We start from the raw sequence: 25,212 nt of genomic DNA on the forward strand, positions 1-25,212 counted from the left end.
AGCAAACTCACTCGTTTATGCGCAGTACTGTATGCTTGGGTTTCTCTGGGAGAAATGCCAGCATCCTATGATTAAGCAGCAAACTGCCTCTTGGGTCACATGACTGGCGTGTAAGAGGAGGTCAGAGCCGAAAAGGTTAATGGGTCATGATCTTCTGGAATGAGAAGGTTCCAGCTCAGATCACCCAGCTGATCTTCAGCACATTTTCCCATATATTCCTGATGGCAAACATGATGAAACAGACAAAATCCAAGAGGAAAAACAGAGAGAACAAAGTTTTGTTTTGGAAAGAAAAACATAATTTATTACTCTCATGGCATGACATAAATACTCAATTTCAGACTTTGAAAAGTTCACTTATGTCTTATTGGATTAAACAGCCATTATAAAATAAAAACAAGCTTTGAATAAATAGTGTGTACAATTCTGTCACTGATTTTCTTTATACAGAAAAAAGTTTTGTACATTTATATACTTTCATAATTCTTGCTCTTTGTAAAATAAAATATTTGTATAGCTCATTAGATCAGTCTTATTTTACTTATAAGGAAAAATGAAACTGGGGTGATCTAGAAGCCTGAGGAGCGTAAGCAACCTTTCCTTAGAATCTCGTCAGCGTGCACACAGGCCTTTAAACCGGCAGTGACTCCAGAAATGGAAGTAGTGTGATGTAGAGACTGATCAGAAACACTGCCTTCCTGATCAGACCCGCCAAGACGGAGATCCTGTTTTACGCTTCATTACGCTCGCAACTAATGGGTATGAGTGTGTTTCATATTCCAATAATTAATGCCTCTGGTGTTCTCCATGAACTCCGGTAGCAGATGTGACTGGCTGTCCAGATGTGTGACAGCTGCTTGGTCAGCTGGAGATAATACGAGAATCGTCTGAGTAATACAAGGAGAAAGACTGAGCTGTACAGAGGTACTACATTCTTAAAGCCTAGCATTAGCAGACACTGATGTACTACGTACATCCGAGTACTGCTGTAAGAGGACCTCAAACATTGAGGATACCAGAAAATGGGTTTGACAAAGCAGGTCTGATTTAGGGGCCAGCACTAAGTATTAATAGCAAGCACATTGCATTGTCATATTACATTAGCTCTGCAGAAGTAGGAAACCTGACTATCTGGGGGGAAATGGCTATAAGGAATGAATAGATGAGGGAGATACTGATGCAAAAATGGAAGGATCCTGAGGTGTATTTACACGTCTAGGGCTTGCTAGCAAAAGAAAGAAAGGCCAGCCTACATTGTCAAGTCTCTGAGCATTCTGTGAATGTAGCATTCTTAATGCAGAGGTATATGCATGAGGTAAGATCTGAACGCATGAGTGAGGACATGAAGGCAAGTGGCTTCTGAATGACTGAATTAAGTTATAACTAGGGGCATCCTCAAGGGGGCAGTACACTGTGCATGACTGAACAGAAAGCAAAATGTGAACTCAATATAAAGTTGGGAATTCCATTCAAAAGGTAAACACTGAATAAATATGAAAGCATGCACACAACTCATATGTTAATGCACATAAGCAGTTATAATAAGCGTATAATAAGGTTGTGTTCCAGAAGCCTTTAAAGGCAGGTCTCATCCAAGTTGGTCACTACCTCACTAAGCTTAGGCATCCATCCCTTCACCAGAGAGAGAGTCAGCCTCCCATTGCGAATAAAGGTTTTGATCCTTACTCGGTTTGGATGGATAACGTAATTAAATTACACTAGTAAAGTCTTGATCTTTGTTCCTCCTTCAGTTAAGTACTGTACTAATAGATTTTTACATAAAGCAATTCTCTCAAAAATCAAAAATGCTTATAGCTTATAGTTAGTTCATAGTTAAACATGATACTAAAAAGTGGATTGGTGCAGAGGTAGCAAATAAGACAATAAATGCAAACAATAAGCAGTACAGGTAATTAGCATCTCTAAATGCACCACTATTTTGAATCAGTAGTCTGTAAAAACCATTTAGTCCTTGGGTTGTGTTACAGTATACATTAAGGGCCAATTTCTTTCTTTTAAAACTTTTTAACAATAAAGAAATCTTTTGATATTCATAATTTCTCAAGCAATGACACATACAACTATTTCCAGCCAATAAGGCCACTGTAAACATTACTTTTCGAATAAAATAAGTTCTAATTATTAACTGCAGTTATTTTTTTTACACCTAGAAATTTCAGGTGAAAAACAAAAATAACTCTGTAGGCCATTTGTGCTGATTATTACGACTATATATGGCAGTTGTAAAAAAGTTTGGTTTCAGTTTTGTCACTCAAAAGAAATGGCATAAGCACCAGGTCTGATCAGACGGGGGGGGGGGGGGGGGGGGTCGATTAATTAAAGGAAGTCACATGCAGTGATGGAGGGGCAGGTGTCCACCGGTTCTGTAGACGGTACCTCAAGGAGTTCCTAAGACGTCCCAGTGTAAACACCAAATCCAATTAGTTTCCCTCACATCCACTGTTCTATCAGATTGGACCGCTTATCTTGAGAGCAGATGAAGGATCAGACAGGGATAGATGGCAAATCCCTTTCTGGGCCAGTAAATGTTGGGGAATATTGGGGATCTCATCCAAGTATACAGTGATGCACATTCATTGCCAGTTAAAAGCACAAATTATTCTTCTCTTTTATCATTATACTTAAAATCACTTTATGAAGTTCTACACACATGGTTTTTTTTTGGTCATTCCACATATTCCAAAGCCTCACTTCTATATATATTACAGAGAGCAGCGTTATTCCATAAATAAAAATATCTGAATAATAACAGCAATAATAATAAAAAACAAGTGTGCTATGATGACCACACAGGCATAATCAATGGTGTGGATTATTGTCTTCATACTTGTCACAGTTGCTCATGTTTGTAATGGTTTACATTCAGGAATATGAGCCCTATATACGTCTGGCACTACTTAGTCAAGCTGCCATTTTCAAAAGACCTTCCCTGCTAACAGCCGACAGAGAGCAGTGGATCTGTAGTACAGTGGATCTGTAGTACAGTGGATCTGTATTACTCTAACACCTGTTCAGAGCCCAGAGAGCAAGACCCAGGATGCATAAAATAAAAATTCATGCTCTTTAAAAGCGATTCCAGACTTCAGATTGAAAAGGGAAGCCCTATGACAAATACTTTGGCTTCTGTTCTGCAGGGCAACAGAAGTGTTGGTGGGTTTGTGCTTGCTAACATACATTTATAATCTATACATCATTTTTAAATCAGTCCTTCAAAGCCGATTTGTTCCTTGCTCAGGGCTGCTCGTGTTATGTAGTGTTTGAGATTTAGTGTGTTCCTATTTACAGGTATGCATTCTGAAGTGAAATTAATGTGCAGGTCTATGCACGAACACAAAACTGCAGCCGGGTAAGTGGTGTGCTCATGTCGGCGTGTGGGGCGGCTAGGCGTGGTGGTGTGTGTGTGTGGTGGGGGGGGAGGGGGCGGGGTTACTGTCACACTCCGCTCCTGTCGCTGTAGAAAGGCGTGACGTGGAACATGTAGCAGTGTGTGCAAACCCTCACGGGCTTCATCTGACCGTAGCGGGGCAGAGGTGCGGAGTGTGAGGAGCAGCGGGAGCAGAATATCTGAAACAGACCACACACACACACACACACACACACACACACACACACACACACACACACAGGGCTGCATCGTCACTCTCGGACATGCACAAGGAGGAGGCAGTCCAACACAGTTGTGAGGTGAGGGCTGTGCGGTACACAATGTCCTCCCTGGCAGGTGTGGGTGGCCGTACCTTCCCACAGCTCCTACAGTGGTGCTTCCTGCGGATGACGGTGAACGGAGCCTTGCAGGAGACACAGGAGCTGCAGGCCTCGTCTGGAACCCACTCAGGAGGGTCTGTGAGGAGAGGAGAGATGGCACTGGAGAGATATCTACAGCTAGAGGGCGCTGTGCTGAGGGAGTGTCTTAAAGCAATATCCTTGTTGCAGTGCCCAGTGTGCAGAACGGCACGTGCACTCCCCCTGCAGGCCTGAATGAGGAGTGCGCTCACCTTCAAACTGGCCATCGCGGGCTTTGGCTGCGAGCTCAGATGAGGTCATGGTCTCCTGACACAGGGCGCAGTCTTCTAATCCAGCACTTCCCACTCGGGGCCCTGTGTCGAATAAAATCAGCCAATCAATCCAGAGCGCTCCCCAGAGCACTCCTCCATCCCGCAGGGGCCCACCGGACCCCCTCGGTCCCGCCCTCCTTCCTACTCACCTTTCTTCTGCGTCTCGCTGTCCCCCTGCTCACACTTCGTGGCCATGACTTCGAACAGCGTCTTCAGGATGCTCCGCAGGTCACTTGCATAGTTTGTTTGCAGCTGGTCAGCCACACCTGAGGAGAAAGAGCACAGCCGCCTTATAGCGGGTCACGTGTGACGGAGCACAGCCCCCCCCTCCCCGTATCTATCAGCACTCACATAGCGGTTCACGTGTGACGGAGCACAGCACCCCCCCCCCCCCCCCCCCCCGTATCTATCAGCACTCAACACGTCTCCACGTGAGCTGCGAGCGCCGCGGAGGCCGATTATCATCACACCTGAAATACAGACAAACAGGCGGTGGATGAGGTCACTGCTGCTATGGAAACGTGAACGTATTTTGTTGTGAGCAGCTAGTCTGGCGGCCTGTAGCGCCAGCTGGACTTCCTGGTGGTCCAGGTCCTCCATCATCTCAGAGTTGGTGGTGACACTACTTCCAGAGCTGGACACAGGACAGATGGACAAACACGGTCAGCAGAGGGCAGCATGCACACGACTTTTAGTCATTTAAAACAGTAATAGTAAATAGCGATAATAATATTAATATACATAATAAATAATAATAAATCAATAAATAATAAATACATAAGCATATATTTAAGTTATAACATTATTAGAGCCATTATATGAGATACAACACCTGCCTTAAGAAACATCGGGCAACTAAAAATATTCCAGAGTGAAATTTTTGAGCAGAAATAGATCAACATGTACACACACACACACACACACACACACCATTTTGTATCCATTACTCTAATTTACAGCTCTTATTTAGGCCACTAAATAAATAAACGAGTGACATAGCTGCAGCGATGGAGGTTTTGATGAACTAAAACAGGTGCAGAATCAAACCCACACAACAGTCCACAAGCCAGATCCGTGTACCTGGGTGTGCAGACGCTGGAGAGACTGCACGTGGTGACAGACACACTCTCACAGTCACTGCTGCTGTCCGAGCTGAGGGGCGACTCCAGGAAGCTACAGCCCACCAAACATGGAGCAGAAACAGGGTTAGATTACTCCTGAACCTCAGAGTAATAATACTAACAACAGATGAGCGTCCAAAAATGACACAAGAAGAACTAAAGTTTGTGTGAGTTTGTGTGTGTGTGTGTAACACACCCTGACCCCCACACACACACCTCTTCCCGCTCTCCTCTTTGGAGCGTTTTTCCTCTCGTTCATCCGCTGCAGTGCCAGTCATTCCCCTGCAGGCTCCGTCCCAAATGGTGCGAGCGTCTCCCGTTTCCCCCCCCTCGGAGTCTCTGTGCAGGGACGGCGTGGCGCTAACACTGCTGCCAAGGCACTTCTCACAGCGACGAGACTGGGACAGGCTCTCCACCTCCACCTCCACGTCCTTCCCTACACGCAAGGTGGGCGGAGGGGGCAGGGTCATAGGGGCGTCTCCCTTGGCCTTGGCGAGCTTGCATTTGGCCCCGCCCCCCGCGGCGCCGGTCTCCGGGTCAGCCGGGTCGTCGTGGCTGTCCACGCAGCCGGCGGCACAGCACACGCAGGAGTTGAGCAGGCAGTGCGTGGCCACCAGGGCGGCGCCTTGTGGGGCAGCTGGGCTGTCGGGCGGGTGGGGCGGGACCACGGGCGGGTGGGGCGGGACCACGGGCGGGACCACGGGCAGGTCCATGGCCGTGTCAGTCAGACTAGGCGAGTGTGGATTGAAGATCACCGTGGCGGACAACTTCATCCCGCCCGTCCGATGGGCGATGACCTCTGCGGTCTCCGCCCCCCCCTCCTCCTGTGGCCCCTCCCAGCTGTTCACCAGTGGCAACATGTCGGATGTTACCACGGGTTCAGAGGAAGGGAAGTCCTCGTGCAGGCAGCTCTGGTCAGTCGACCCGTTTGACTGACAGCCCGTCATCCAACCATTACACGTGGCTGAAGGAGAAGGTCTGGCATGCACAGGAGAGGCAGGAGCTGTGAGGGGGTTACTGGGAGAGGTGAGGGGGTTACTGGGAGAGGTGAGGGGGTTACTGGGAGAGGTGAGGGGGTTACTGGGAGAGCTGAGGGGGTTACTGGGAGAGCTGAGGGGGTTACTGGGAGCAGCTCGTCGTCCCTTGCAGCCCACACCTGTCCTGGGGACACGCCCCCCACCGCCGACCCCCTCTAGGTCGTCCATGAAGAAGACGCGCTCGTCTTCCTCCTGGTAGGGTCCCGGGGCTCGGCGAGGGGAGCTCTCGGCGCTGGATGACGTGCTGGACCCCCCGGCGCTCGGCCCTCGGAACGCCTTGGGCCGGTGGGCCGGAGACGGCGTCTGGCTGGGCGGGGACAGCAGCGTGGACATCTGGTCGCCCACGCGGTGCACCATCATGCTGAGCTGCTCGATCTCCTCCTCATCATACTGCATGGAGCAGGCCAGGTCCACGTCCTCCACCTCACCGCTCTGCACCTCCTCCTCTTCCTCCGCCTCCTCCCACTCCTCTTCCTCCTTAGCCAGGGAGGTGCACGGAGGGAGGTCTCCCGCCCTCTCCGGCTCCTCCTCCTGCGGCTCCTCCACCTGGCTCTCGGCGCTGACGGAGGTGGACTTGGCCAGCTCTGGGCTGGAGGTGGTGTCGGCGCCCCTAGGGAACTCCCCGTCCTGGGAGATGCACAGACTCCGCTCCAGGGTGGTCAGCTCGTCGTCTGTCAGGGTCTGCAGCAGGTCCCTGCGTGGTTTCACACAAATAAAACAGCATTCACAGGTCCGGTGTGGTTCGAGTTGCTGTGCTAAAAGACATGGCGGAGAAACAAGGGCTGAGGGCTCCTGAAACGACACGCCGTCATCGGAGCCATGAGAACGGCGAAGCTAGCTGATGACAACAAGGTTTGTTTGTATTAGTCAGCTCACAAAGGTCTGGTTATGAGGCCATGCGGAAAAAAAAACAGTCAAAGTCCAAAAAACTGACCTAGTGGTTTAACCAGTACACAAACAAAACCACCGTGTCCTCTTTATCATGTCTAAGTAACACTGAGGGACATGAGAGAAGTCAGGAAACACCACGGACACAAAAACGTACCTTATTTTCTTCAGTAAAGTGCGAAAAGGCCGGAAGAGTTCAGACATGTCCTCCGGTTTGTTGTCCAGGTTCAGAGGTCCATCGGGATACACCACAAGCCCACTATTAACACACACCATGACGACACATGAAACTGCCAACACGACAGCATTTTCACTCAGGCAAAGACAAACGGATGATTAATTTGAGACATTCTTCCAGAGTGGCATATAGTGAATCACTCACTCACCAGACAATGGCCAGTCGGGGAATTGTAAACATCAGAGCAGGTTCATAGTCATCAATCATGTCTTGAGTGAGATAATCAAGCTTTAGAGCCCTTGAAAAATAATGTCACAAAGGGAATTGTTGACATTCACATAGCAAACTAATTTTGGCACAGTTAGTACTTTCCTCAACTATTTAAACATGAAAAAACAATGAATCCAATCTTATAACTGAAAACTATTTAGCAAGCTATTTAGTAAATATGACTTCAGATTTGAAGTTAAACACAGCTTTTGTCTGTGCTGTGTGCACAGGTCAATGGTAAAGGCTACGACTAACACATTTATTTCAGTGTCCTACCATGTTGCCCAAGAGACAAACTTTATTAGCATTTTTAATACCATCACAGACGGCAAAAATCTTATCAAAGGAGGGACACTAATTCAATGTAACACTGTTCCATAAAATATGAATAACCAAAGATTCAGATAGAAATTGAAACCAGCAGTGTAGGGCAGACATAAGCGCATGTTAAAGATGACGCAAGGGCTTCATTTTAAGGACACTTTAGCTGTCTCTCCCCTCTGTCTGATAGACATCACTAAATGAGCGTTCTGCTTGAGAAGAGGTCTGTGTAACCGCCCTGGACTTTGTAATCAGCGCCTAAAAATATCAGCGTCCATCTGCATTAAGCAACCCAGAAGCTTCTGGACATGGAGGCGGGCAGCCTGGCTGTCACTTGTTCTGCATGCGTAGACAGCACTCAGAAGAGTGGGCTAAGCACTCAGTGTCCACGTCTTTAGACAGAGGGCCCTAGAGAAAAGTTTGGACGGGGGGCACAGAACGGCCAAGTCTGGCTGAAGTTAGCAAGAATTTCTAAATCGATAACAGCAGGATGTGCATACGCGAGTCTTTGTAAACGTAAAACCGCTACCGACTTGTGTGCGTCAGTCTCTCACCTCTCCACAGTCTCACAGAAGAGCACGATCACTTCCTGCTGAACGTAGTATTCTCGGGGAGACTTCACGGGCACCATGGCTGACACATAACTACAACGCGACCCACACAAGCATCACTTGAGAAACAATAAAAAAAAAAACCACTCTGCAATGCAATACAAAACACGGTTCAAATACTACGACCTTTACAACGAACAGCGCTACAGCGACAACGTAATACACGGCGGTGCTGGAATAACGCGGCGTGGTCCCGTCGCGCTCGGAGGGGGAAGTACCTGAGCTCGAACTCGGCGAAGAGGCCGTCAAAGTGGCGCAGAGCCTGCCTCATGCGCTCCGTGTAGAAGTTGAGGTCCCGCAGCGCCTGGTCCCGCGTGACGTTGCGAACCTCCTCCAGGCTGCGCGTCAGGTCCTTGGCCAGCGGGCGCATCGCCATGCTCTCGATCTCGCGGTTCATGATGATGGAGCCGGCCGCCAGGCACTGGAGACGGTGTCAAGATACACAGCGTCAAGACTCGCCGCAGGGGCTCCCCAGTGGCGCAACACAAACGCATTTGCCTCATCACGGTGAGATTGCGAGTTCGATCCCCGACGATGCCACAGCCATTCCGTGGCCGGGAACCTGAGAGAGCAAAAAAAATATTGGCCGGCTCTCAGGGAGAGAGGGGGTGACAGCCTCTCCTTCTCCCCGGTCAATTACAGCAATGCTGGCCAATCACGAGTATCCATGAGCTCATGCCACAGAAGGGGGCGGATAGCGCTGCCCTCCAAGTGCCTGATGGTGCATCGGCCGCAGCTTGAGAAGATGCGGTGACTGGGCACAAGTGCCTCGCAGGAAGCATGTGACCGCCCTCGGCCTCTCTGATTGGCAGCTCCTGTGTTAACAGTGGAGAACTACCAAATGGGTGGGAATTGGCTACTAAAACAGGGTGAAAGGGAGGCGGAGACAGAGGTCAAATTCACCGCTGGCGGTACTGGAGAAAAAGGCCATCCTATATTTCACCCTAGCAATGATGTAGGCTGAACATCCATAAGAAGCACTCCTGAAACTCACGGTCACACAAGTTTAAAAGGAGACAAAGTTGGACGGTGAAAGCTGTTCCTAAAGTGGCAAGAGAAATAAAGCTTGAGAAGAGACAGAGGCCAGTCGTGCCCAGAGCGTACCTCCGCCCCGAACCACAGCTGTCCCGCAAGGTTATCATGGCGGATCTCCTCCGGGAACTTGACGCAGAAGTCTCTATTGGCCCGGTCATCTGGTATACACTCGTCCATGATCTGGTTTATGATGTTCAGCACATTGTCCTGTCGGAGGAGAGAAGAAGCCGCCGGTTACACCCAAAGCGGCCTCCACGGGCCCACAGCAGTGTGAGGGCAGGCCCGCGAGGCCCGTGAGGGAGGGGCGTGGCCGGTACCTGGCAGGAGCGGAACTGGTTGATCAGTAACGTGCACCTCTGAGGGTCCTTCCTGCCATCCAGGCTGTCCAGCTCTGATGCCACCTGGTTCAGCTCCTCATCTGCGTAGTAGAACTGGGCCAGTAGCTGGGGGTCCGACCTCTGCATCACACCAAGCACAGAGCCATGAGGGCAGAACGCAGCCAAGAGAAATCACATCTACTTAAAAGGAAATTTGGATACCTATCCTCCTATCCTATCTTGAAATTGTGTGTGTGTGTGTGCTGGGGGGGGGGGGGGGGGATGTTTAAGTTCTATGCATATTGAGGTGTGAAGGACTTTAAGGAAAAGCCCCATGGGAGAACTTTCTTAAGGAAAAGCCCTGTGAGCATGTACACACACACACACACACACACACACACACACACACACACACACACACACACACAGTAAAAGGGAAAGACTGCCTTGTGCGGAAGTTACAAACACACTGATCCAGAGGAAGACCTCTGTCTTTCTGTTAGCTGCTATGCAAGATAGAATGTGTTTCTCCAGGCAGGCAGTGGTTTGTGGAGGACGCATTCCAGAGAGTACAGCAGGGCACGCTTTGACCACTAGGAACTTATGCCATGTTGTGTAGCGCATGAATCATGCTTACTCCTATTATTATGGTTTTCTCTATACAGCAATCATGGTCAATAATTCACACCAGCTCCACCCTACAAAAAACATTACTGAAGAGCCATTGTTTTGTTAATCTGGATACTTACTTAAAAAACAACAACAACCAGGAGTGATGAACTAGCTGTGGCTAAACCACATCTCCACAACAATGCATCTTTGCACTGTAAATTGAAAAAGTAAAAATGTTCTTATAGTTTTTATTTGCTATATTTTGCCCAGAGCTGCAAATATTCTACAAATTCGCATAACCATAGTTTACACATTTGGCTCTTGTATGTGATTATTAGAGCATGATTACTCTTCTTTTATTCTTTACCAAGTTAAATGAAATTTCTATTTGCAATTACCAAGTACAATTCCTCAGTGTGAAATTTTTATTTCCACCCATCATTACAAATACTACTGAAACAACCAAGCATTTAACAACACATGTCTTCAGTATTTTGCCCACAGTGCAAACTAGACTGTATTTGAATGTGGGGGATTAGTTATTTGCTAATCTGCACATGTGTTACAGATTGGGCTGGGGCACATGTCTGCTACCCAGCCCAGTGTCGAGAGTAAGCGGATTCATGCGCCCAACAGACCACCAGCTCCAAGATGTTCAATCAGCAAAGAGGTTTAGTCCTAACTGCCAGAGAATAATTATTACTCTCTAGTTAATCCACCTGAGCAAAACGGCTTACTCTATATGCCCATCACACAGGGGTCCCATTTTATCACGGTGTATCACTTTTTCATGTTTTATCATTGGGGCTGTGCTATATGTAAGGATGGAGTTGTGAGCTCTAGACTACAATAAAGTCCAATTGAGCCTGAGAGTATAAGAGCAGGGCCAGTTGTGGTGGTTTCACGGATCTATTTAAGGCTCTCGCCTTATGCTATTCTATCTGTGAAATAGCTTGGGAATAGGACTTAGCTACTTTTTCCTCTTAGCTTGTGACCTCAATAATCCTTGACTCTTGAACCTTTACAAGTAAAGCTTGTAATTTCCTTTATCCTGATATTCTGCCTGCCTGCACAGTGCAACGTACACGGTTTATCACAATAAGGCTGTTAAAATGCCTGATATTGCTGACTTGTAAAATTTGACCAAATCAGTTACACAATATTGATTAACACGTGGACTTGCCAAATGGTTGACAGCGTAACAAATACCCCAATCAGTTACCTGAGTGTCGAACTTAGACAAGCGACCACAGTTAACAGTATGCAACAACACCTCAATATTGGCAACCTATGATGTACTTTTGTATCTTAAAATATCATTTAGTTATGACAATATGGATACAGCACTATAATAGACAATAAAGGCTTTATCAGGTTTGAGTCTATGATACAATACATGTGCCATGATGATAGATGAAACAGGAACTGTGAACAGTCCCAGCATCTGTAAAGAGCCTCACAGGCTGATCAGTAAGCGGATCTTAAAAGGAGAATCAGGTTCCTGACAGCGACATGTGTACACCTCGATCACTTTAGCGGATATTCAGAGCTAAATTCAACACCGGCGCTGTTTGATTTTCTCGACCTTGCTGACTTGGATGAAGACGACAATAATTCACAGGATGTGCATGGGCAGAGCTTACAAGTTAACCGCCAGACATGCACACACATCCAAACAGTGATTAATTAACCACACACTCGGGCCACAATCGTATCACGGTGTCACACTTTTTAAATAAAAAAGCCTAAAAGTTGTTGAGTAAAAGGGGTTTGATATGGACGAAAAACATTAGGACATCGTGTTCACGACACCCAGAACTTCACCACTTGGGTCTTGGCCATTCAGGATGAGCTGACCACAGCCTCTTCAGCTACCTGTCCACTCTGATGACTTGATGATGACAGCTGAATAACCAGCCGTGGCTTTCACACATAATAAAGGTCATTTTGATGGCATGAATATATAATTCAGGTATACACGTCAGGTAGATGTCCAGCCACCCACCCTGACACTGGAGATGCCCGTGAAACACCCGACACCCAGAGACCCTCCAGCGGCTGTTATGAGTTAGCCATCCCAGCTAGGACCACAGACTGTTAAAGGGATTTACCTCAAACTCACCTTTGGCTTATACAGCCACTTTCGGAAACGATTCATCGTCGGTTACCTCGCCAGCGTACCGACCGACCGTCCGTCGCCTCCGATAACCGGGTCGCCCGCGCCGAGGAGTGACGCGGCTCGCGCGAGCTAACGTTACCTGAGCGACCGGCCACCTAGCAGCCCGGCTAACCAGCCCCGACTGGAGTCCGTCAGCTAGCCGGTGATGCTAGCTAATTACCTGGTGGGTAACCTCGATTTAAAGCAGTTTTAACGGTACGCGGCGGCGGCTGGGGACGTATTATTCAGCCGTTCGTATACAGTAGCGTTGACTTGGGCGCTTATACCCACTTGTCCCGGTACCGTCCGTCCCCCCCGGTAGATGGACCCTCTTCATGACTGAGCCGACCAGGTACCTCGCTAGCCGGAGCGCACGAGCTAGCGCGCGAGCGTCGACGGACTGCGGAAGTAGTCTCACAGAGGCGAGCGGGATTTCACCCGGGTTGCCAAGTGCTCGTTTCTCACACGTTTTCTTTAAACCGTGTCAGAGTTGCACTTTGTTTGTTTCCCATGCTCTATTAAAGCCCCTTTAAGGCATTTTTAAACACCGAACTAATTGTATTACTAACAAAATTTATTTGTTTATATGGAAACGAAAGCACAGTTAAATGAAATTGATAATAAAATGCCCGTGTTGGGAAACGCCCCGCTGTAGCGTGGCAACAGCAACACAACATACCTGATGGACGTGGTGCTGAGAGTGGAAGATGAATTTGTGATATTTTCCCAGTTGTAGGAGCGATGTTTCAGACGTAAAATGTACAGTTTGGAGGGTAAGTTATTTTTGTTTAAAAATTTAAAATGTTACAAAAAACAACAATCTGATGCACTCTAATACTTCCAATATGCAACACATTTAATTCATAGTGGCTTATGTAACGTGCTGACCCATCTTATGTTCTTAGGATATTTTCCACAATGAACTACAAGGAGATTATTAGAGAGGCAATTACGCTGCTGGACAAGTATGAGCCAGACACACAGTGCGTGGACAGTTTTACAGAGGATTCTGCAAAAACCCTCGGGGTATTCCTATAACATTAATTTCGTAAATGTCACACACGTTATGATGTTTTCTGTGATAATACTGTGAAATATGGTACTGTGAAAGTTGCTTATACTGTTTCTGTGCCGTAGAACCGCCCGCCTGATGAACAGAAGTTTATCATCGACATCGTTTATGGATGCATCGTGCATCGAAAGCTTTTGGATATTGTAGTGAATGTGTTTTACGCTCAGAATGGGAAATTTCTATTCAGAGCCGATCGGAACCAGTTCCTTGGTAAGGGTGTATGATAACTGAATTGAAGCGTCGAGGCCCATGGCAGTATTACGTATTTTGTTCTGCTGTTTCTCAGTGGTCTGTTACCTTGCCATGTTCCACCTTGAAGACCTCGGTGTGGAGCAGTTCAGTGCGTTGATCAAATCTCTGGACAGCACAAAAATGTACAAAGTAAGGATATATAAATAAAACTGTTGTAAGTAACACTACAGAACATGTAGGTCCCATGAACTTGACCTTAGTTTCTTTTCAGTAACTATACTAAAATATGATTCCCTTTTAATATGATTCTTTTTCATCTTTGAGTATTGAAATATTTTTTTCTTTGAGTACTGTTTTCAGTGCATTTTAACACTGAACTTTTGTCATTACCACACATATGACTTGATTTCTTTTTAGAAATAGCTTAATTTATTCATTGGGATTTTAGGCAAATTGATCTCCACAAATGTTAAAAGAGCAGGAAGACACATATTTCCATATGCATATATTCATAATTTATACTGTGTTCTCTGGATTTCCCCTGGACATTTCAGTTCCTGAGTTTCTTCTTTAGTGTCAGCAACCTGACCTCCTGGATCCGTGGAGAGTGGAGTCAGGTCTACGATGCTGCGTACGTAGAGAACAAGTGGATAGATCTACTGCTAAGGTAACAAATACTTTCTGATAAAAGTACATAATTTACTGAACTACAATAATAAATGTAAACAAAATAGATCCTTTACTGTGGTGGATACACAATAACACTCATTTATGCTTTGATTTCTCATTAATGTAAATTAGATGGCGGACCGAGATTGAAGGTCTGTTGGATCACCTTGAAAAGAAGTCAACCAAAGGCACTCATCTGAAGAAATTCCCTAAGAAATACACCGAACCGCAGGAGTTTGATCTGACCAAGCCCAGACCTCGATCTCTGCCTGTTCCGGAGCCTATTCCACAGCAGGAGAAACCCAAACCCGTCAGTAGCATTGTCTCAGAGCCTCCTGTGTCACATAACAACTGGTGATCGATCTCGGGACGTAATAAGCATTACTCACTTTTATGTTACGCACTTTGAGTTGCCACTGAGTATGTGGTGTACAAATTAACTTGCCTTACGATGAAATGCTTGATAGTCTGAATTTAAATGAAGTGCATGGTATATATAATTAATATCTCTCAGAGGTCTTCCAGTTGTAATTTTACACACACTGGGTTTTCACTCAGGTGCCTGCCAGCACCCACAGATCTCCAAAGAAACAGCAAGCGCTAGAGGACATTAGACAGCAAAACTGGCTGAAAGCACAGGTCAGACTTTACAGAGGAGAAACTGCTGTTAATCGAGAAATTTCACCCTTATGTTATAGTATTCACCTTATTATGTTAAAGTATGAAAATATGACATATCATGACCTCTGTCAGTAATACCTTCTTTTGCACATGTTTTAGCTGTTATTTTTCTTGCACTCATAGCAAACTTTGTATGAAGCAAATATTCAGCAGTATCGATGTGCAAACCCACAAAAGTCAGAGAAAACGAAGGTAAGACCGTCTCTCTAGAAGACTGCTGTTGTCATTTCAAGATGCTGCATGACCTTTCAAAAGCAACTAGCCACCCACACTTTGCTAATTATTTTCTCATACAACGAGGCGGTCTGTCTTATCTGTCAATCAGAATGCAATGTCACAGATTCAGCAAAACCTCGATGCTAAACTCAGATTTGACACAGTTCACACCTCTGGAACTCCAGCCACCCAGAAGGTAAAGTAAGGAGTGTAGTATGAAAGAGCAATTCATGTGTATAGGTTTTAAATACTGTTAGAAACTATTTTAAACATTTTAACATCAATTTTAAATCATGCAGGCAAACAACTTGCCCATCAGACTAAACACAACGGCCATTCTGCGAGAGGGAGCGCTGTACAACCGGCAGATGGAAGAGGAGCTGAACAGGTGCTCACCTCCTCCGTCTCTGCTCAAAAAGTCATGAATACAGCCACTAAACTGGGCTCTAAACACCTCAGACAGCCCTTTAGGGGTCTTCCAGGAGCAGCAGGGGAACGTTCAGTGTGATGCCCGCTTCACCAGTTTATAGTGATCTTACAATGGCTTCGTGGCGAGGTCGCCCTGACCTGCGGCGGACGGTTTTTGGCATGTGCCCCCAGGCTGGAGCAGCTGGCCCAAGGTGCGAGCGAGCCCTCCTCGTTCCTGCGGTGGCAGAAGGAGATGAAGGAGAAGGACTTGCAGGAGCAGCTGGCCCTGGTGGAGCGACGGAGGCTGGAGGGGAGGCTCAGCTACGAGGAGGCGCTGTTGGCACGCCAACGCGTCCTGGAGTTGAACCAGCACAAAGCTCAGCTGAAGAAGGAGGAGGTGAATCCCATCTAGTCCAATACTTCTACGTCATTTTAGTGTTGTGGCCAGGAGTGTCACAAGTTTTTTTTTTTTTTTTGCAAATATTGTTCAATATTTTGACAGGATAAGTCAGGAACCAAACAGACAAATATATCAAGCACAATAATCATAAATGAATGGTGGTGGATTTATTTGATTTCTTCTTACTCAGGGTGCTCACAGAGCTGCATTTCAACTATGCACATTGGAGAACAACATGACTTCTTCTCTGTCTTGCCCACATGTTAAAAGAAAGGAACGAACCTTTTAAATGCCTAATGAAAATCTGAGAGCAGTTCAGTTCGACCTCATCAGTGTGTCCGCACCCAGTCCATCCATAACGTGTGTGTGTGTGTGGTTGGCCCAGACTGCACAGCTGCTGCGCAGGTACGCAGAGAAGCGTCTGCACGAGGAAGAGGGCATGAAGGAGCTGGTCAAGCAGGTGGCCGACGGCCACAAACACTCCAGAGCTGCTAAAGTCAAACTGCAGGAGATGAAGCGGCGCATCGGTAAAGTCGCATGACACGTCCTGGCCTTTAAAAGCAGCCCGATCCATTCACGTGTGTGGGGGTGTGCACCGATTCCTGTAGTTTAGTAGTAGTCTGGCTCAAGGGTTTCTTGAACTCTGACCCATCTACACTACTTTCTAGGATGTATTCCGTGAACAGATACAAAGCTCTGGATAAGGGTGTCTGCTAAATAGCCGAAATGTAAATGTAGACGTAAAATGTTGTGTTGCAGTGAAGGAAGTCTCTGAACACAGCCAGGATCTCCTGCGGCGGGCGCTGGAGGAGGCCCAGGCTGAACTGAGTCGGAAGTTCGATCTCATCCGTCAGATTCGAGCCATCGAGTCGGTGCCTCTCGTCAGATTCAAGTCTGTGGACGACACGGAGGTCATTAGCATGACAGTATGACACCAATGTTACACTGGGCAGGTGTCACTGGCTGATCTGGCAACCGCTGGCTGCCTGTCTCTCCCCTTCCCCACCTCAGACCGGAGGTCACGAGCTGCTGTGCGAGATGTCTCTGGCGGAGCTGCAGGAGCGCCTGGCTCGGCTGAGGGAGGAGGATCGGCGCCAGGAGGAGAAGAGGAGGCTCAGGATCCTGGAGGAGAAACGGAACAAGGAGCAGCTGCTTCTGGAGCAACTGGACACCATCACGACGCGCAGGAACGCAGCGGGACGAGTCGCAGCACGCAAGTAACCGCACAGCTCCTCTAACTAAGAGTGGAAGAGCAGTGAAAGCTTCACACAGTGCGCTGAAATGTACAACTACATCAGTGATTCCCATGGTGTCTTTTGATGGGCTCACACATTTGTTGTGCGCTCATATATGATATATCACGTTTTTGCATTGCTTATGATGCGTTCGCACCAGGACATGCTATTTTGCGCACTGATTGGTTGGAATCTAACTGGGTAGACTGGGAACATTTTAACGTACAAACCGCATATAATAAAAAATTAACAAAGGCTTTCCTTCACAATCAAATGTTATATTGGACCTAAAATGTGTATAGCCCATGTGAAGAAGTGTGAAGACGTAAGCTTCAGGAGCAACCGGTTTGGTCTACCGGCCAGATTAAGATGGGACTGTGTCCGTGTAAACCAGGCAGGAGGAAGATCAGACCACGAGAGCCAAGCTGCAGGCGGCAGTTAGCACGGATGAGAGAGTTGTGGCCTTGCAGAGGACACTGGACATCAGACAGCAGGAGCGGCGGCAGAGGACAGAGGAGGAGAAAGCTAAAGCCAAGCAGACCAAACACCAGGCTGCACAGAAACTCAAGAGCTACAACCAACAAAAGGTGCGTAGTGCTTTTTAAATCAACATCACCGATGACCAACGGTTAATGGGTCAGTGACAAGGGTTGGTATAACGTCCAAATCACAATTATGCTTTAAACATGTTAAAACAACATGCTAGATGTTTGTTTAGATATATAGTTTGCATTTCTGTTGGTGCCATAGCATTTTATATGACATTTCTACCATTTTTAACCAATTTAAGAATCAGTCACATTAAATTGTCAAACGGTGTAACCACAAAAGCATGACAAGTATTAAATAATTCAGCTTTCTAGAAGTTATGTAAGTGTACTGATGAAAATAAGTGATTTATTATGAAATATCATTTCAAATTATATTTAAAATATTTTATTTCTAAACTAAGATAAGAGTTGTTGATGTACTGAGCAAGTCAATATGCCATAAACATTATTGTTTTCTCTCTAATCTTGGGTCAGTTGGTTTAAAATTATTTTAAATTTCATTTTTACAATGTAGTACAGTGCTGAAATCATATTCATAGTAATATGTGCAATTTTAGATTTTATGAGAAACATTGGTTACGCCAATTGACATTTATCAGTTACACCAACTGACGACAAGCAATTAAAGTTGAATAAAAAGTCATGACGTTAAGTGATTTAGGTGCTTTAATAAATGTGATCAATATCTAATAGATTTTTTAAATACTATATAAAACAATACTTTTAACAATGAAGAAACAGTGATCTCTGATTATAGAATAGTAAGAACAATTCATATTGTTTATTCATCATATTACATTAAAACAATCAATTGTAAGACGATATCTAGCACAGAAGAAAAACTCAATTCAATTTGTACATAGATTGTGCATATGAGATGTTTTGAACATTCCAAACATCCATATCTCAGTGAGAAAGGTGACAATCCTCTCCTTTTTCTCCTCTAATTTGGTTTTTGTCTCTTTTTGTTTCTCACATGCACTTTCATTCTTTTCTTTGCTTTGAGTTCATCAACTTTCCGTTGCAGCTTTTTTGCCTTCATTCTTTCACTCAAGTTCCTGACCCAACCATGATTCCCCACATTAATGGAAATATTCAAAACTGCCATGTTTCTCTATTATTTGATATTAAAAAATAAATGTGTAAGATTATGCCAGTGTATTTCAAAGGCTGTTTAGTATGTCATTACACATTTTTTCAACAACTTATATTCTTGTGCTGCATTTTTATGGTTACACCATTTAGACAATTTTGCCCTTTTTCTCTTAATATTATCTCAGAAAGTAATAAAATCAGGCATGTCAAGGTAGGGTCCCGAATAAAAAGATATTTCAAAGTAAATTATAGCTTTTAAAATGTGATAATTTCAAAATAAAAACAGAAAAAAAATGAGCGGCACATCTTCCACTCTAACCCTATTAACCAAGTGGCTTTTATAGGATTATTTAATTTTGAAGCCATTTTCGTCCCCCAAGCAGCAGGCGTTGGAAGAACAGCACTGGCTGGAACTGGAACGTTCTCTGGAGATGCAGGTCCGCAGAGAGGCGCTGACCCACAGACCAGCTACCTTTTAAAAGACCGTCTCTGTCCATTACGGCTGCTGGAGAACATGTCCAGTTTATGTAAATTGTCAAAAAGTAAAAGATAATAAAGAAAATCAAAACCAACAATTGTAGTATTACATGTTAGATGTAGCAGTTTATTCAGAGCTAAAAAGCAGATAAATTACATGGCTTACAGAAATGACCAAATAGATGTACATGGTTGGAATTACAACAATTACAAAACCTTGAGAAGGATAAAGTACTGTATCATTTAACATTATGTAACTGTGAAATGAAAGGTTGCTCCATGACTTGATGCACATTTTGCAGGTCACTTCCTCACTGTTTATCCTGTTAGAGCATTGGTATTGGAACTTGGATATTCAGCCCAATAACAATAAAAGCCAGAGTGACCGATGGCTGTATTGACCTTCCATTCCACACCTACAACCATTAATATCCCCTTGATTTTTTTTAAGGTTTTCACACACTTGATGGGATGAATGCATTTATCACTCCTAAGAGAACCGCTAAACTAATGCCGTTTGTTACAATGTGCAGTCATTACTAAAACCAACTCAAAATCAAGTCTTGTAGGAAGAGTCACACCCTCTATTTAAAAACACATACCGGCTGCTCATTCTCTTGATACCGATTTAGTTTTTTTAAAGGTATATTTACTGACCAGTTACTTTTTCCCCCACTAGTAAAACGATTATCCCAATACTGGTACATAGTGCTTATATAATCAAAGTCCAAATCTCCATTTTACATACATACATACTACTGAATACTATAAAACAAGGCATGTCCGTTATGCTCTGAAGTATAAAAACAAGACATTTATATTTCTGCAGTCACCAAATGGCCATTCTCACCACTCCAAGTTCCTCATCAAAAGTGCATAGTTTAGTGGTTCTATACTAGTTGAAATAGCAGATGTCATTTTTTTTTTTTTTAAGACGTTCACAGTATGTTAGCTTGTTAGATCTGAAGACAGGCACAATATTAGCTGCCAAGAGTTACACCCCAGATGTGTTATTCAGTCCACTGAAGTCTTGAATCTATTCCTGATTATTAAAGATTATTTATAATTGTGGATCTGGACTTGGCTCTAATTTTGGTAAACATCCAGACATTTTCTAGATAGCATGGATTACTACAACTGTAATGCTTAATTGGTAGCGCGTATACAGGCAGAGATGAGAACAAGTGTACTGACTGCACTGCTGATTTAAGCAGTGATCAAAATATGACGCTTGGAATGATACGGTCTCACCAGGCTTTGGGATTCATCTTTTCTCTGAAGGACTTTCTCAGTTTGCTTCTGGGAGCGGGAACAGGGGGCTGAGGAACTTGGACACCCATATTAATTGGATGTTCCGTCAGGTCAAGCTGTGTTTCTTTACTTGCAGTGCAAGAATTTTGAGAGGGCTCGACCTGGGCTAAAGGTGGAATTTTGCGAGACTGGGCTTGGGTCTTTTGTAACTGCTGAATAATAGCAGAGAATTTAGTATCGAGCGAGGGCCGCCCCGCGCGAAGTCTCGTCCCCTTACACAAGTTCTCCTTCTCCTGACGGGATGGAGCAGGGACGGCTTGAGTAAATGGTAGTTTGTCGGGGGGAGGTGGGGGGGCTCTTCTCTTTTTGTTGCTGTTCAAGATTGGACTGGATGTGGACTGGACACTCTCTTTACCTGGTGACAGCACAGTTTTTTGCACCACCATTGGCCGAGGGCCCTCAAACAGTGCTGCCCAATGAGGTGGTTGTTTTTCCTCTTCCTGACCAATGAGAAAGTGCCCATCAGTTTCTTCAATTTTATTGTGAATTATGTCCGTCAGACTCTCAAATTTCTCTGGTGAGCCAATGCCTGAAAAGTAAAGGAAAAAAAGAAGCTATTTAGTTCTAGTAGATGGAAAACAAATCAGCTTTAACTGGGCTGCAAGAGAAGAAATATGCAACATATAATTATTTTCAGCAGGGCAGTAACTTACTTAGGTCATTGTAAACGGAGTCAGCTTGCTTGGTGAGGAAAAGTGGGGGCTTCCGTGGTGACATAACCTCAATCTCCATCAGCCTGTCACAGGCATGCTGCCACTGACCTATCAGACAGGCAAATGCATCTTTGTTTACATAAACCTCAACCAACTAACGCACGCTAATCTCCTCTCGCAAGTGCTAGTGTAGATCTTACTCTGGTCATAGAGGTGCTGCCAGAGGGCACAGAGCCAGTTCTGCAATAGATCTGGTGTGTCAGCTGTGAATATATAGCTTGCAGAAGCTTCCATCCCTGGATTAATCAGGCTCAGACTAGCATTACTCTTATGATGACCCTCCACCACACGAATGCGAGTATCCTATACACACACACATTCCAAATCAAGGCATCAGGAGAGAGAGAGAGAGATTATATAAAACGCTGCATTTCCTCATGATGACACTACACAGTGTCTTCTGCTGGTTGAAGTTCTACCTTGTTGATGGGGATGAGGATGCTGGGCTCCATCTTGGCTTGGATCTCCTCAGGACTGAAGAAGCAGGAGAGGAACCCGGCCTTCAGCACACAGTAGAGTCTGCAGCAGCGTTGAAGACCCTGGATACACTGCTGCACACACACACACACACAACGAAGCATGAAACAAGAGCACACTCAGAGCACACACATACACACACACACGTTAGCGACGAGCCCAGTACCTGCTGGCTGAGGTAGCCACTCATCATGTCCTGCGTCATGCAGTCAGGCTGGGCCACCAGCTGACAGCACAGGTTCCCATAGAGAGGCAGCCATGATGATGACTCCCCTGAACAAGCACAGTTAGCAGGCACATAAACTCAGTGCCATTTTCCTTCCCACACGCCTTCTCAAACATTTTTGAACATTTAAAAACTAGATGGCAACGTGAGCAAAGCTCACTCAATGGAATTGTGCATGAAACCTGTGGTATGAATGCATGGCCAAAGAAAATTCACTTGCCATTCTGCAAGACCATGAGTGAGTGAGACTGGAAGGAGCCCTCTGCCTGATCCAGAGACAGTGTTGTGTGAGCCAGAAGTGAGTACTGAGCTCCACTGAAACAGAACATAAACAGAAATAAACAAACAAACAAATAAAAAAAACCCTAAACATTTTCTTGTGATCTCATCAGCAAAAATAAGCAGCGCTTACGGTGGTATTGGGTTGGACTGGAGAAAAGCTTCAGGATCTCCACCGTCCAGAAGGGGGCAGAGTTTCTTCCCAGATGTTTTGCCGAAAGAGGAGCGCAGCTTCCTGGCCAGTTTCTTTGGCGTGTTGACCACAGAGGCCTCCTCTTCTACCGCACAGCTGTACAGCTCGACTGACAGCTCAAAGTCCGGCGTAGCCTCAGAGCTGTGACATCATGGACACTCAGACACAAATACGACTGTGCTGCGCATGAGGTCATTGCGCTTGTAATCTCTTCAATAATTATTATTATTATTATTATTATTATTATTATTATTATGCATTGGACTGGAAACTTACAATATAGCCACGCTTTCAAAACACACATCAGTCACTGATCGGTCGACAATCACCATCTCTGTGTCAAATATCTCAGAGCCGATTTTCATTAAACAGAAGATTGCCACCTGATGAGAGCCTGTAGAAATAATTCATGTCTTAGCAGGTAATAAACACATATTTGAACACCACAATAAACAATAAACATGTATTAGAACACAATAATTCACATCCTCAATATTCTTCAAACGAATCCAGACCAGATATTTCTGTATACATTAGATAGAAACAATAAACACAGCCTGACTAAAGTGAAGTCTAAAGGCAGTGCATGCATTAACACAAACACTGACGAAGTAAAGTAAAAGAAAAGAAAAGCAAATAAAAGACACCCACTCCCTTTACTGCTGAAATGTTCCGAATCCTTCCAGAACAGAGGAACTCGCAGACCTGTGTGTGTGTAGGAAACAAAACCATGGACATACTTAGTTTATGACAACAAAACAAAGACAAACGTAAGATTTCAAAAGACCGTTATATTTACCAGATATGACTACCTTCCCCTTACAGGGCACTTGATTCTCAGAGTCCAGTGACCTGTAAAAAACATGGGCATGCACTTTGTATAGTCTCCCACCACTCAGCACATTTGGTGTAAAACACACGCGTGCAGACACTGTCTACGTGCCTGACCTCTTTCCAAGACTTGTGACTGCGTCCTGCTGCTCCTTATTCCGCTGGGCTTCGGTCATGTAGGCTTTAATTCTGCTGCTGCAGGTGAACAGACTCTTGGCTGCATTGAGAATCTGAACCCTGTTGGTGCTGGCCACCAGAAGCTTGTAGGCACCAGCTCTCATTTGCATCTCAAAGTCCATCTTCTCTTGTATGTCAGCATCCTACGTAAATCCAGCATCCAAAACCAACAGGGTTTTTACTGGTTCTCTTAAAACTACACTTGTGGTGTATAACGGGTGCACACACAGGAAGGGGGGGTAAAGGAATGGAGAGGAACATTATGGCAGGCTTTAACAACGCTGGCAGTACAGACACTCATGACAAGGGGCGTTTTATGTATATGGGTGGAGTACAAAGAAGATATGGTGAATAATGAAAAATGAACAAAATGAACACTGGCACAGGATCAATCCTCCCCCCACCACACCTCAAGTAGCAAAACACTTAACAAATCAGTCTTTGGAACAATTCATATTTAATACCGTCAATATTGGGTCTTAATGAGCTAAAGATGAACGACAATGGCAGTTTACAAGAACGGAGGAGAGATGCTTTCATACGCTCATTCAGACATACAGTCTAGCATCTGACTACCTGAGGTTTCTTAGAAATCTGTTGAATGCTCAACAAATTCATATCCTCCATTATCTGCTCAGTGACATTCGGCCTTGTATATCGTGTAATGTATCTTGTGCTCGCCTGAAATAATTAAAAAAGGTACCACATGAACTGCCAGGTGATTATGGTTAGCTAGGATAACTAGTTAGCTAACGCCAAGTTAGACTGAGATGGGCCTGAGGTGAAACATATATTAGACAGTAACATTTGATGCAACATATAATTTTATTGTATATTATCCTTATCGAGAAGACATTTTAATGACATTCATCATTGACTTTGAAAAGTTTAAGGTATAAATTAGCCAGTTATCTAAGCAAGTTCTGTAGTTATTGTTCTTCATACGACTGGGACTTACCAGCCAACTAGGTTAGCCAGCTGTACCACGTTAACACTGGCTAACTAGGGTAGTCTAATTAGTATAACCATAAGAAATATTAAAATGTGGCTTAGTTAAGCTAGTTAACAGACAGCTCGCAGCCCACAAACAAGTTAGTTAAGTTAAAGTTAGTTCTATCCGAGGCTAACGCTAACCTCAAATAGACACTGATAAACGTACCTGGTGTTGTAAAAACAACACACTTTCTCGAATCTTCTTTCTCTTGATCTCCATGGCAAGAGACGAGCACGACGTCATAGTGGATCTCGACTGAACGTTTCTGTTTAGAATTCGAACGTTGCGCGGTGGATCCATATTGGTCCCGCGCACGAGACAAGCCCCTCCAGATCCACAAACCGACGGATTCCACGGCTGTGATTCAGCCAATGGCGTGCGTTCAAATCTC

At 45.1% G+C, this 25,212-nt stretch overlaps 3 protein-coding genes across 7 annotated transcripts; 1 reads left to right on the plus strand and 2 right to left on the minus strand.

Moving 5' to 3' along the window:
* Positions 1–3,447: 3,447 nt before the first annotated feature.
* On the minus strand, positions 3,448–12,730 carry zfyve28 (zinc finger, FYVE domain containing 28). 2 transcript variants are annotated; one of them, XM_076977608.1, is made up of 14 exons: positions 12,589–12,730; positions 9,855–9,995; positions 9,607–9,744; positions 8,721–8,923; positions 8,446–8,535; positions 7,509–7,598; positions 7,280–7,381; positions 5,414–6,928; positions 5,157–5,249; positions 4,547–4,710; positions 4,226–4,342; positions 4,017–4,118; positions 3,759–3,862; positions 3,448–3,585 (listed from the first exon to the last, which is right to left on the minus strand). In XM_076977608.1, exons 1-14 carry the CDS (start codon positions 12,622–12,624, stop codon positions 3,454–3,456), a joined length of 3,027 nt encoding a protein of 1,008 aa, XP_076833723.1. In that variant the 5' UTR covers positions 12,625–12,730; the 3' UTR covers positions 3,448–3,453. The 2 variants fall into 2 exon arrangements, 1 of the variants encoding a protein (XP_076833723.1); XR_013121786.1 differs by lacking the exons at positions 3,448–3,585; positions 3,759–3,862 and having other exon boundaries at positions 4,428–4,710.
* Positions 12,676–20,830, plus strand: cfap99 (cilia and flagella associated protein 99). Of its 4 annotated transcripts, XM_076977610.1 has the most exons (17): positions 12,676–12,808; positions 13,355–13,397; positions 13,530–13,650; positions 13,762–13,906; positions 13,983–14,077; positions 14,443–14,555; positions 14,690–14,867; positions 15,116–15,196; positions 15,362–15,430; positions 15,564–15,650; positions 15,754–15,842; positions 16,055–16,259; positions 16,648–16,789; positions 17,022–17,173; positions 17,274–17,479; positions 17,892–18,084; positions 19,524–20,830. In XM_076977610.1, the coding sequence occupies exons 3-17, from the start codon at positions 13,543–13,545 to the stop codon at positions 19,620–19,622; spliced, it is 1,962 nt and encodes a 653-aa protein (XP_076833725.1). In that variant the 5' UTR covers positions 12,676–12,808; positions 13,355–13,397; positions 13,530–13,542; the 3' UTR covers positions 19,623–20,830. The 4 variants fall into 4 exon arrangements, with proteins under 4 accessions (XP_076833725.1, XP_076833726.1, XP_076833727.1 ...); XM_076977611.1 differs by lacking the exon at positions 12,676–12,808 and having other exon boundaries at positions 12,996–13,397; positions 19,527–20,830; XM_076977612.1 differs by lacking the exon at positions 12,676–12,808 and having other exon boundaries at positions 12,996–13,397; positions 17,896–18,084.
* On the minus strand, positions 20,477–25,184 carry rtkn2 (rhotekin 2). Its single transcript, XM_076977609.1, has 12 exons — positions 24,987–25,184; positions 23,768–23,970; positions 23,619–23,671; positions 23,471–23,524; positions 23,096–23,213; positions 22,760–22,960; positions 22,568–22,662; positions 22,288–22,394; positions 22,064–22,195; positions 21,785–21,947; positions 21,585–21,692; positions 20,477–21,460 (listed from the first exon to the last, which is right to left on the minus strand). The coding sequence occupies exons 1-12, from the start codon at positions 25,119–25,121 to the stop codon at positions 20,868–20,870; spliced, it is 1,962 nt and encodes a 653-aa protein (XP_076833724.1). The 5' UTR covers positions 25,122–25,184; the 3' UTR covers positions 20,477–20,867.
* Between the last annotated feature and the right edge of the window lie 28 nt (positions 25,185–25,212).

This window comes from Brachyhypopomus gauderio, chromosome 17 (assembly GCF_052324685.1).
Source record: "Brachyhypopomus gauderio isolate BG-103 chromosome 17, BGAUD_0.2, whole genome shotgun sequence".
Lineage (NCBI taxonomy): Eukaryota > Metazoa > Chordata > Actinopteri > Gymnotiformes > Hypopomidae > Brachyhypopomus > Brachyhypopomus gauderio.

Coding starts and splice junctions, on each gene's coding strand:
- rtkn2 (XM_076977609.1), bottom strand. CDS start 25,121: ATGGATCCACCGCGCAACGTTCGAATTCTAAACAGAAACGTTCAGTCG. Junction 22,663..22,759: donor CAGTCCAACCCAATACCACC/GTAAGCGCTGCT, acceptor GTTCTGTTTCAG/TGGAGCTCAGTACTCACTTC. Junction 21,948..22,063: donor TCCTCATCCCCATCAACAAG/GTAGAACTTCAA, acceptor GTGTGTGTATAG/GATACTCGCATTCGTGTGGT.
- cfap99 (XM_076977610.1), top strand. CDS start 13,543: ATGAACTACAAGGAGATTATTAGAGAGGCAATTACGCTGCTGGACAAG. Junction 13,651..13,761: donor ATTCTGCAAAAACCCTCGGG/GTATTCCTATAA, acceptor TCTGTGCCGTAG/AACCGCCCGCCTGATGAACA. Junction 18,085..19,523: donor AGAGCTACAACCAACAAAAG/GTGCGTAGTGCT, acceptor TCGTCCCCCAAG/CAGCAGGCGTTGGAAGAACA.
- zfyve28 (XM_076977608.1), bottom strand. CDS start 12,624: ATGAATCGTTTCCGAAAGTGGCTGTATAAGCCAAAG. Junction 7,599..8,445: donor TTCTGTGAGACTGTGGAGAG/GTGAGAGACTGA, acceptor TTATTTTTCAAG/GGCTCTAAAGCTTGATTATC. Junction 4,119..4,225: donor CAGCGAGACGCAGAAGAAAG/GTGAGTAGGAAG, acceptor TATTCGACACAG/GGCCCCGAGTGGGAAGTGCT.